At 44.0% G+C, this 11,247-nt stretch overlaps 1 protein-coding gene across 2 annotated transcripts in view; it reads right to left on the reverse strand.

Annotated features, from left to right (window-relative positions):
* Window positions 1–8,304, reverse strand: part of SHTN1 (shootin 1) — a 59,353-nt gene extending 51,049 nt beyond the window's left edge. Inside the window, exons 1-2 of one of the 2 annotated variants that reach the window (XM_042863787.1) lie at window positions 8,167–8,304; window positions 335–387 (exon numbers count right to left, since the gene is read on the reverse strand). In XM_042863787.1, coding sequence (XP_042719721.1) covers window positions 335–387; window positions 8,167–8,224 — 111 coding nt within the window. In that variant the 5' untranslated portion in view covers window positions 8,225–8,304. Of the gene's footprint in view, window positions 1–334; window positions 388–5,512; window positions 5,541–8,166 lie in introns of those variants that run through there. The other variant, XM_042863788.1, reaches the window with a different exon arrangement.
* Between the last annotated feature and the right edge of the window lie 2,943 nt (window positions 8,305–11,247).

The following is an 11,247-nucleotide window of genomic DNA, read 5'->3' on the forward strand; positions in this document are numbered from 1 at the left end:
ACATAACATTGTTTGGATCCAAAGGAAACAAGTTTTCCTAAGAATATTTAAACACTTGTGTTTGGCCTACACTGACAATATAAATCAGCTATAGAAATAGTCACTTAAATATATATACTCACACATTTATAGCAACTTTTCTGGTCTAAGACAGCTAGAACAGCTGCTGGGAGTTACTTCCTTTGCTCCTTAACACATATAGGTGCAAGAAGTATTGATTAGTGATGCCATTTTAAATAATCAGCGGAGCTCACAAAAGCAGACAATAACCTCTCAATAAAATATTCTGATATTTAACATTTTAGTATTAAGGAAATTATCCTTCAATACAAACCTCCTCTTTCGTTTTCTTATTTTCTGCTCTAAGCTCTTCATATTCGCCAATAGCTATAAAAGAAAAAAAAAAGAAAAAAAAAAGGTTAACATTGCAACACCTCTTTTACTCAGATTAGCTTTCTACTTATTCATTTTAAAGCTCTTCTGGCTATCTATGTAGACTTTGAATAACATGGGTCATAAACTTTATTAATAGCCTATGGATCAACTGGACATCCTTTTAGAATAGAAGTAATTGGAAAGCATCTGAAAAGGATAGTAGCTCTCAAAACAATCAATTGTTGATCAATGGAAAGTTAAACAATCTTATTGACTGAGTTCAAAAATTACAAGGTGAATGCACTGGCTTGTAGACACTAGCTTAAACCCACACTGGCTCAGGTTACAGATTAATGGCAGCAGGCACTGTTAACGCAACACTGTTACACATAGATACGCACAGGTACCTCCAGAAGAGCTGAGCACCTTTCTTATTTCTTTAAATATTTTCTCACAGCAGAAGTCCTACAAGATGCTTTTTTCCTTTACAGTCCATGAGGAAGACATAAGAAGACAGCACGGTTTATACAAGATCACACAAGAACTCGGCTGCAGGGATCAGCAAGGAGCAGCTCAACCTCCGGGATGCTGAAGGTCCCTTGTTTCAAACCAATAAACGATGCACAGAAATAATCCATCAGTCTATGGGATTTTTTTGTGTGTGCCAGGACTGTTTCAGCCTTCAAGAAATTCTACTACTATTATGAAAAAGTGTGAACGCATCTTCAAAGTAGTAAAGAAACTAACTGTGCTAGAAGGGAACTCTGTTCAGTCTTTAAGATGCATGCTATACGAATAAAATAAGACATTATCCTGCCTCTTATTCCAGCCCCTCAATACCCACTTCTTCAAAATGTTCTCACATACAAGAGGAAGTTATACCAGCACACCAGTGTTATTTTAATCCAGCTTAAGCAGAACTGGATAAAGGTTTTGAATACATAGCTTTCAGATGACAGAGATACTGTAGGGTAAGATGGTAAGAGAAACTTCAGCTGAAGACATGACCATGTAAAGTCTGGAGCAACATGAAAACCTGCTATTCCTTTCCAGCTTTAAATACCCCAACACTTTCAAACACAAAGCTCTTAGAAATCAAGTTGTGCTGTGCACTGCTGTGACGTTTCTCTTCTCCCCTACCCCCAGTGTTTCAAAATCTGTTCAAATATAACAAATTCGACTCACTCCTGAAAGCTACATCTGAGATTTCACAGTTCTGCTTGTCTTAAGCACATCTGTTACTCACACGGAAATATATCAAACATAACAAACTCAAATTACTTTATTTTCTCCAAGACCATTTCATTGTAGAGAAATGGGTACAAAGTACAAAGAGTCTGGGAGACAGACTGCAGTTGCAGCTCCTCAGCAAGTCCCTCTAACACAGGGCTCTGGCACACCCAGACCAGGAACAGGGTCCTGGCAACACCTTGCTGATAGGTTAACCTGAAGAGCTTGTGAAGTGAAACAAAGCACACTTCTTATCCAGGAATGTAAAAGCTATGTCTCCTGATCACTGCTCTACTGCTAAGCCATTTCTGTGCTCCTGTTAGGAAAACAGAGGCAGGCTTCTAACACCAGAGCTAAGATTCAAGAAAAGGATGAAGTCTGTATCAGCAGATACTGCTTCCTTGTACTTGTAAACTGATAGCATGTGCTCACTTTTAAGGCCAACTCACATTTGTTATGCAATGAAAAATGTGAGTGCAGCTCTCATCTGCTCCGTGAACCAACAGTTCTGAAGTCATAAGCGCCTCAGGCTGGGACACAGGAACAAGTTCCCACAAAGCCAGGCAGCCAGGAGCTTACACAACACTCCAACAACCCGTGCTAACAGCTCATCTACATGATTGGGAATTGAACTGCGTGTTGGAGGAAGCCATTCCTTCTTCTACAGCTGTTGGTAGGGCACAACACATTTGCAGTGGAATGAAAACACAAAGTCATCGTTGCGGTAGCAAAGGTAATGGGAGGATGGTTGGACTAGATGATCTTGTAGGTCCTTCCTAACCTTGTGATTCCATCATTCTACGCTCAGCTGCTTTGTGCCAAGCTCACACTGCAATGTCTTTTCACCACGGCCACTCCCTTGCTGGAATTAAGAAAACAATTACTTCTTTCTTGAACATAAGTAGCAATGTTCTGCTATCTTATTTTGAGACCTTCACGCAAGGTAATTTCTGGATCATCGTGTCTCCATACAGATTTCACTCTTTAGATTTTCAGGTATGGATTTACAAAATGCTAATGAAGAGTCTGCTCTTTTTATCAGGAAAGTCAAATAATAAGTAGAAAATGACCACATGTTTTCTGCTAAACTTTCAAAGTTTAATGTACAACAGAGTTTTGAGGCTGCCCCTGAAAGAGTCACAAGCCCAACTAATGTTCACTGAAGTGCGGAAGTGCACAAATGTCGAAATGATCTCATCACTCTATACCTGTCCTAGGAAAACCAATACAGCAGCAACTAGATGCCACTTCATGTTGTAAAACTCATATAGAGTTTTTTAGCCCTAAAATCATTTTTGGGAGAAAAAGTATCATTATCACTTTTCCCTTGAATGACAAACCACAAGCAAATCCTGGTACAACAGGATCTAACTCCTCTGTAGAAGCCAGAACTACCACTTCTCCTTATTCTACAAAGGCTCCCACACAGCGTACCCCTGGCAATGGCATCTCAGCATCCGAAATCTTACGTCTCACATTGGCTCATTCAGATTATGCTGCACTTACATTACCCTGCAAATAAAGATTAGCAGTGTGCGAAACAAACAATGAAGATGCTATACTAAAGATGCTACTGAAATTCTAGAGCTCTACATCATTTTCCTCAAAGAATCAGCACTGTAACACACATGAATAGTAAAATTCCTACTCTGTATCCACTCACCTCCCACGAACCCTGAAGAACCTTACTAAATACCTATCACATACCTTGGAATACTGCCACTGCCTGACAGATATCAGTTTATCTTTAACAGATTTATTCCTGATACACAGCAGTGTGATGGAAATAACGTAGCAGGATATAAATTTCATTGCTGCAGGCTAACTTCTTGCAGACTGAGGTGCAACACTACAAGTTGATTTCAACACCAAAGAAACAAAAATTTTGTGAAGGAAAAAGAACAGAATATTCTTGGCTACAGTTCCCAACCCACACAAAACGTGGATTTACTAACAGAAGATGTGTCACCTCCATTAGTTGATTTATATATTTATATACATGTTATGTTAAAAAGCACTTATTAGTAAAACAAGATCAAAAGAGTTACAATTAGGTTATGATTATAATTTACACTGAACAACAGAAAAGACACCTGCATGTATACACAATGAGATTTCCCAGTCTTTTATTAAAAAAAAACTCCTAAAATTGCATATTAAAAATCACAAATAAGAAAATTCTACACTCATATACTTCAGCATTTATACTGCAAACCAGACTGGCCTTCAAGTAGATGGAGAGCCCTTCCACATCAAATCAGCCCATAATGCCACTTCAGCATTCCAGACTTACTTAATCAAATAAATAAGTAGTGCACAAGGAAAGCACAGGTCACTCCACTAGCGATCCTTGTGGGCTGCAGGCTGGGCATGTATTTACTGGTGCAGGCAAGAGCCAAAGCTTGCAGTGCAAAAAGCTATCCTAATGAAATGTGTTGGTAGAAGCAAATTCACACCTGGCCTTTGGCAGCTTTGGACACCATGAGAGGGAGAACCATCCCTGACAGCATGAGCACAAGAGAAGCTCCATCAGGCTGGACCCTTGTGCACCTGGAAAACAGCCAGGCCAAATCTGTTGCTATCTGGGAGGCAGTTTGCGCAACAAACTCCTGACAAGCCAAGTGTGCAGGAGACCTGTGAACTGCTCTCAGGAGTAAAAACACAGGCCAGAAGGACTGGATTTTTCTGTTGTTCCCAATCTTAGGTCAAAGATCCCTTCTGCTAAGCCCAGGCAACCTCTCTTCCAGCAGGACGTGGCGTGGCATTGGTAGTATCAGCCATGTGCCAACTATAAGATTCAACTAGCAAACACTTTGCTGTATCCTGCACTGCATCCTGGGAGTCCCCTAGCTCCCTGGAAAACAGAAGGGGAAATTAAACATACCACAGCCTGATAAAGCTTAACCATTAAGCTTATATCAAACAATTTGCCTTCACAACTTTCTGAAAAAACAGACAGCGTTACACCAAAGAGCTGAAGCAGGAAGCACTGTTAAACTCTAACAAATGAAGAAAGCATTTATACATGATGGGTTCTGCTGGGGAAACAATGGCTTCTGCACACAAAAACTCAAAAACACATGTACATGGGAAAAAGTGTGTAGAGCAGATGCCTACGGAAGGAAATGCAAAAGCCAACAGGGCATCCCAACTGATCCCAACTGAATGAAAAAGGCTCTCTGGCCATAAAAATTACCTATCTGTCACGAAGAACAAATTTGTGAAATCACATTAAGAGCTTGCCTATAACACGTACATAGCACTACTCTCAGATTTTCATGCCAGCCTAAAGAAGCTCTAAGGATGCATTCAAACGTTGTGGTGCTGTTTTTTTAAAGAGAGTGTGTAGATCTTAAAATAAGAAAAACGTTTGGGATGAGAGACTCAGAATCATCACACTTCATAAAAAATAAAATAGCCAACACAAACATAGATAAGATCTTTAAAATAGATTAAGAAAATCATGTTTAGTACATCTGCAGTTAATGGTGGTCATTAACTACAGTAATTTAGCCAAGTCACCAGGAGTTTGTGATAGTGGCAGGGGAAGTGCTTACATAATGTATAACTCCAGATGTTGTGACTGCTGTTTTCAGCTACACAAAGATATCACACAGCTGAAGGTGCTTCTTTAAGAACAAAATTTCAGCAGCACCAATAAAACCAAAGACAAGCATGGCAATCTTCCATGCTGGCTACCATGCAGCTCTTAGGCTGGTTTGGCGCCCTGCTGAAAACACCACTTTTAGGTAAAAAAGGGGCATGTAGGTAATGCTAATATTCATAGCATACCTGCTTCATCTAATCAAGCCATCTCAGAAAGCTATTTGTAGAATGAAAACTCAAATAATACTTGTAAGGCTTAAGTATCATTGGTACAGAGATCGTGTTTCTCCATGATATTCACCTTAAACTTGGCAACAGAGCAAGCTGAAGAGCAAGCAGTGTCAAGTATCCAGGTCTAATCCACAGGACCTGGAAAATTCAGCATGGGTGAAAGATAAGCTATCATGCTCACAGACAGTTTCAGTGTCCTTGTCGCTGTGCAGAGCTGTGCCAAACAGCCAAGTGAATTTGTCCAGACACCAGTCAGTGTCACAGCCGCCACTGAGAATCGCACAGCAGCCACCAAATACCTGCCTCAGGTGCAATCTGCTGACCTTGGTAAGGGAAGTAAAAGCAGCACTGAAATGTTTCTGCAATCAACCACGTACACAACTGCTGCCCTCTCCACCTAGCCAGCCAGTGCAGCTACCTGGCATCATATACAGGCTGTTTCTCAACACTGGAAAAACACACCCTGAAAAAGAAACTGAATGCAGGCTACCGAGAGAATGTGCTCAAACTCCTTCAAATCAATGTCTGTAATCCAGAAATCTGACAACAGACCCCAACGCCGCAATAAGTCTCAAGCCATATACCACTTTGAATGCAATAAACACAGGACTCCTGAACAGTTCACACACCCAGAATCTCAAGCCTTCAGAGACTGCAGGTCATTCCATCACCATATACTCTCAGTGTAATATTCTTATCTATACATAGAAGCAGCAAAGAGGAAAATTACTCGGGTTTTGTTCTTCCTCATCCCAACCATCTCTGGGCTCTGTACTCGGGACACTTCAGTCCCATCAGTTAACACCGTTTAACTGCAGCAGGTTAGCATAACGCACTGGTTTGCATCTAAAACAGTGCAATATCAAAAAGCAAGTATTTTCAATTAGTTTTCCACTGGATAATTCTTCTCCCATAAAAATCAGCTTCCCAGCCAGTCATGCAATCACAGAAATATTTGTCAGTCCTACAACAAATTACTAGCACTCCTACATTTGGAGAACATCTATTAAGCACAGCACATTACAGGACAGGATCTGCCTGTTAGTTTCTATTTCAACAGCTTACAAGGATCTAGGGCAGCCAGCACTCAAGTTACAGTGCCTTTCACTTGAACAAACTCCTGAAGTCCCATAAAGTCTCTTTAGACATTAAAGGACACTCAGTCTACCTGAGCAGAAGACTTTCAGACATCAATACCGAAACCCCAGTTCTTCTGAAGTCAATGAGAAAACTCAAAGCAATTTCAAGATGTTGGGATTTCTGAAGAACAACCCATACTTGCCTCGTTAGCAACTCTGCATTGCCATTTTAGCAGCCATCATTTTGGTACAGACAACTCTTCAGAAGCCAGCAGCACTGGAAGGAAGCAATCAATTGGGAACAAACAGCCTTTTAGCCTTATTTTTTGGTCCCACACTATTAAAACTCATATATCATCGTGAATTTTACAACAACTGTAATACTTGTAAGTCAGAATCCAGCTGGGACCACCAAACATCATGAATTTACAACACAGACTGTACAGGCAAAAGCAAAAAGGAAGTGTCAAAGTAGGTGACCACAAACATTCACCTGAAATTAGTTTCAGAGAAGCTCCTGCTGCACAGCAGAAGCGACCCAATCCAGTTACAGCCTGTAATATGTTTGCTGCATGTAAAGTTGAGAACAGAGGCATTCCGGTCTCTGGAGAGATGCTCACAGAAAACATTCACAACTCAGATGATTGAAAACTAAGCCCAAAGACTGTCATCTGTTTAACCAGCCAAGAAACTTTTATAGACCAGTTCGGTTTGGAAGCAGACTGACTAGTGAAGATGCAGGCTACCTTTTAAGCATCCAACTTTTTTCCTTGTCCCTTCTTACCAATAACACAATATGTTCCATTATCTTAGGACCTGAGCATCCGTAAGACTGAAGCACTGAACTTCCCTACAAAAGCACTGAGCAGTGACTCACACAGGGAACCCAATGTGCCCTTCGTTCATTTACACTGGCACTACAAAGGCAGCAAAGAAACTTGTGGCATATCAGGGCTAGCCAGGGGCTGTATCACCGGGAAGTTCATGTGCTGATTAGGAGTGGAACAGAGGATGCTTCATGGGCTGGTTAACACCTCCTGCCACGCACAACAGAGCAGGGACAGGGAGTTTAGAAACAAGGAGGATCTTCTCACGAAACAGCCTTTGCAGGAAGCCAGGCTTTCACTTCTCCATGCCTCGGCACTCCCGCCGAGTTTCTCTTCCAAAGGGGAAAGGACGGACTGACACCGTGGGAGGCCAGACCGACAGCCAGCTGTCGCTGAGGGCTCCCAGCACACGAGGCAGCAGCACCCAGACACGTGCCGCGCTCCTCGCCCTCAGCCGGCCCGCGCCATCACTCACTCGACACCCACCTGACAGCACACAAAACCGGCAGCTGTGGAGAGGCGAGGCGGCCGGGACCAAAGAGCCGCAACGCGCCGCCTCCCGTTTCCAAGCCTGCTTTTTTCCCCCCCGCAGGGACCCGAAAGCTAAGCGGGGCCGGGGGCCGCCCAGGCCGCACCGCTAGCCGCCGGCCCTGCGCCGCAGGCCGCGCCCGGCCCGCACAGCCCTCTCACGCCGCCGCCTCGCGCCTCCCCGCGGCCGCGCTCCCACCGCCCGAACCCGCGGCGGCCGAGGGAAGGAAGGAAGGAAGGAAGGAGAGCCGGTCCGGCCGTAGCCGGCCGGAGGCGCCGCCCGCCCCTACCTCGGTCCTTCAGGCTGACCAGCAGCTCCAGCTGCTTCTCCTCGTCCGAGCTGTTCATCCCGCCCCGCTCCGCCTCACCTCTCCCGGCTACACCTGGCAATGTTTGGGCGGCTCTCGCGGCCCCGGGGCGCGGCGGGCGCGGCGAACGGCCCGGCCCGCTCCGCTCTGCACATGCCCAGACTCCCGCGGCGCCCCAGTGAGCATGTGCGGGGTGCGGCGGCTCCGCGCCCCGGGCTGTGCGCGGCACCTCCCTGACGGGCGGCGGCCGGCGGCCCCTCTGAGGCCGCGCCGCGACCCAAGGGGCTGCGGGGCGAAAGCGAGATCCTGAGGGACGCGAAGGAGGCGGGAAGGTCGCCGGGAGGCGCTCGGGGTGCTGCTCTGGGTGGTGTCCAAAATGCGCACGAGGGGCTTTAATGAGCACTTTGACACCGTTCGTAGAGAGCGGCGTTCCCAAAGGTTCCAGAGAAGCAGCTGCGGGGCGATTCCAGCGTCCAGTGCGGACAAAACGTTGGACGATATCAGAGCGGAGAGCTTTGGTGGAGATCCTGCTCCGTTTGTCTGTGAAGAACACGGTTGTTCTTCCCAGCAATCCCAGAGGGGAAAAGGAGAGGACCTGGCAATGAACATAGAATCACAGAATCGTTTGAGTTGCAAGGGACCTTTAAAGGCCATCTGGTCCAACTGCCTGCAATGAACAGGGACACCTACAGCTCCATCCGGTGCTGAGAGTCCCGTCCAGCCTGACCTTGGGTGTCTCCAGGGATGGGACGTCCACCACCTCTCTGGGCAGCCTGTGCCAGCGTTCACTGGCCCTATTGTAAAAAATCTTCTTCCTTACATCCACTCTAAATGTCCCCTCTTTTAGTTAGCAACCATTTCCTGTTGTCCTATCACAACATACCAAAGAGATCTCTCTATGATTCTATCTCTGCGCTAAAGCAGTGACCCTACCCAGCTCTTCTAGAGCCTGGCAATGAACGCATGCAGTCACTGCAGAGTTTGATTCTACCCTATTTTTTTGCTGAACTTCAGAAACTTTAAAGTCAGAAGTTTGAAGTAAAATTGCTGTCTTTGTTGTTAACTAACCAAATGCTATGAGGCTCACGATTCATAATGGACAATACTAGGATAAATCTGAAGTTGAGCTCATTTCCAAAAGCCTCCTGTCAGTCACACTGGAGCTGCTCACAGTAGCGGTCCACTGAACCGCAGCAGTCTCCAGATTCATTCTTTAAGCACTGGCAAAGGCACAGCTTTTCCATCTCCTTCCTTGGCAAGCACCCGTAGCACACCATGGCATCCAGTACATGGAACATTGCCCCAGACACGGCAACCTTAGTTAGAAAGATCTGTGAAAGAAAGGGAAGAAACTTCATAGCGAATTGCTGCTCAGACCTCCTGCCTCTTTCTTGTCTGATTGTAACCTGTAGTCTTCTTAACCCAGTAAACCTTTAAAAAAAATGATGAGACTTTGTGTTGTTATTTAGTAGTGTTATCTGTCCTAGAGCTGGTTAATAACACATGTAATAGTGCCCTGGAAAGGAGCCAGGAGCCCACGTGAGCTGTACTGGTGCGATATGCTCAGGTACAGCTACCCAGGCCACGTGGGAAAGTTCAGAAGCTAGTCGTCTTCTTTGGAACTAGTCAGCATAAAATGCATTTAACTGCTCCAAAAGCGAAGTTATAAATCCACTCTCCTGCAGGCAGCCATACAAGAGAAGGGGAAATTACGCTGGAAAACAAAGGCTCTGTAGCGGCTGTGGGAAGCAGCATGCAAATAATTACAGACACGCTGCCAGCGAGATGCTGCAGCAGAATGGGATGTTCACTAACTACAGGAGAAAAATTCTCCCATGACATCAACAGGATCTAAATAACGATACTATAATCCAGCTCTTCAAAAGATGGCACAGAGTCATTTGTAGGAAAAGCAAAATAGGAAAAAAAGTGATCCAAGGCTTGAGGAGAAAGTCTTCAAACTTTTGATCTTCTTAATTGAGAAAACAAATTATTGGATTATGTTAATTTCACAGGAGAAAATCCTTGGTACTTGAGGGCTTTTTGGCTTAGTGGAAAAGACTCAACCAGAATCCATGTCTGCAACTAGAAGCCAAACATGAAGGCTACAAATAGGATTACACATCAATAAATGCATCCATTTTGAATAACACAGAGGTCTTATTTAAGTCTTCAGAGTTCTGGGTTGACCTTGGTTTCAAATAGCCCCCACTTTAAGGCAGCAGTTTTGCCAGTGTTTTGGATTGTAGCATCCTTCCTCGGGCTGCCTGTTGGCTTCCCTTCAGCCACAGGTTTCATTCCAAACTCCCCATCCCTTTGCTTATATCACCCTCTCTACTCCCAAACCAATCTTTCATACAGCGCAATAGTAGGATTTGCAAAAGAACCACTGTATAGAGTTGCACTGTGCCAAGACACCGGACATCTTCATCTTGCAACAATGTTCTGTCTGTTGCGTGCTGCCAGAACAGAGCATAAAATGTCTTTGATTTGCAGAAAGACACTGAGGCAATTCTTCCATTATTTTATTTATTTATTCAAATTAAAGTACTATGGGTCAAAACATTTCCCTTCCATAATTTCAGTATTACAGCTTCAATGTTGTTCTTATTCACTTTGAACTAGGTCAAGTTACAGTACCTTGAAAAGTAAGCATTTAAAGCATGACGTCTTTGTTGCAGATCCTTTTGGTTGCAATAACAAGTAGGATGAAAGCCACACTGACATTCAAAGGTGTTAATGAATCATTAATTGCCAGACAAGCTTACTTTTTTTTTTTTTCCTCCAAATTAACAGACAACAGAAAAATTAACTCATGCTGAATTTTCTAATGGATGCCCCTGTGCTCTTTAAGTACCTCACATCTCCAGTAGTGCTTCCACGAATCATGAATTCAGTTCATTGTTTCCAAGTTATTTTAAATAAGAGATAATCCATAATGCCCATACTATTCTGTGTAATAAGTAATATCTATAATGTGATTTGACAGCAGATGCAGTAAACCATTAAGAACATAAAAAGCTTGCACAGGCAATACAAGCATCCAACATGGGATTTCACAAT

The sequence above is a fragment of the Lagopus leucura genome, unplaced genomic scaffold (assembly GCF_019238085.1).
Source record: "Lagopus leucura isolate 7727_CA_CO unplaced genomic scaffold, USGS_WTPT01 Super-Scaffold_741, whole genome shotgun sequence".
NCBI lineage: Eukaryota > Metazoa > Chordata > Aves > Galliformes > Phasianidae > Lagopus > Lagopus leucura.